General features: G+C 65.7%; 1 protein-coding gene across 1 annotated transcript in view; it reads left to right on the top strand.

The window, feature by feature from the left end:
• LOC104623828 (retinol dehydrogenase 8-like) overlaps positions 1-277 on the top strand; it is a gene marked incomplete at both ends in the record, with an annotated part of 909 nt that extends 632 nt beyond the window's left edge. The window contains 2 exons of the mRNA XM_010291022.1: positions 3-30; positions 116-277. Of these exons, the coding sequence (XP_010289324.1) occupies positions 3-30; positions 116-277 (190 nt within the window). The remainder of the gene's footprint in view (positions 1-2; positions 31-115) is intronic.

Genomic DNA, 277 nt, shown 5'->3' with positions numbered 1-277 from the left:
GGGGGGCGGCCCCCCCCCGCCGTAGCTGAGGTGTGGGGCTGGGAGGAGTTGGAGGAGGCTCTAGGGGCCATTCCTAGCCCCACACTGACCCTGAGCCCCAACCCTCCGCTTGCAGGCGATCGTGAATGTGATCGGATCCAGGCGTCCGGCTTTCCGCACGCAAACCAACTGCCTCTACACGCCGTTGGTGGCCCTCAAGTACGCGGATCCCTCGGGGGACCTGTCCGTGAGGACCTACTACCACCTCCTCTTCGACTACGGCACCCTCTTCCACCTC

Source organism: Phaethon lepturus, unplaced genomic scaffold (genome assembly GCF_000687285.1).
Source record: "Phaethon lepturus isolate BGI_N335 unplaced genomic scaffold, ASM68728v1 scaffold37167, whole genome shotgun sequence".
In the NCBI taxonomy this organism is placed as follows: Eukaryota; Metazoa; Chordata; class Aves; order Phaethontiformes; family Phaethontidae; genus Phaethon; species Phaethon lepturus.
Note: the sequence above shows the minus strand (reverse complement) of the source record. Positions and strands in the feature narration are given on the sequence as shown.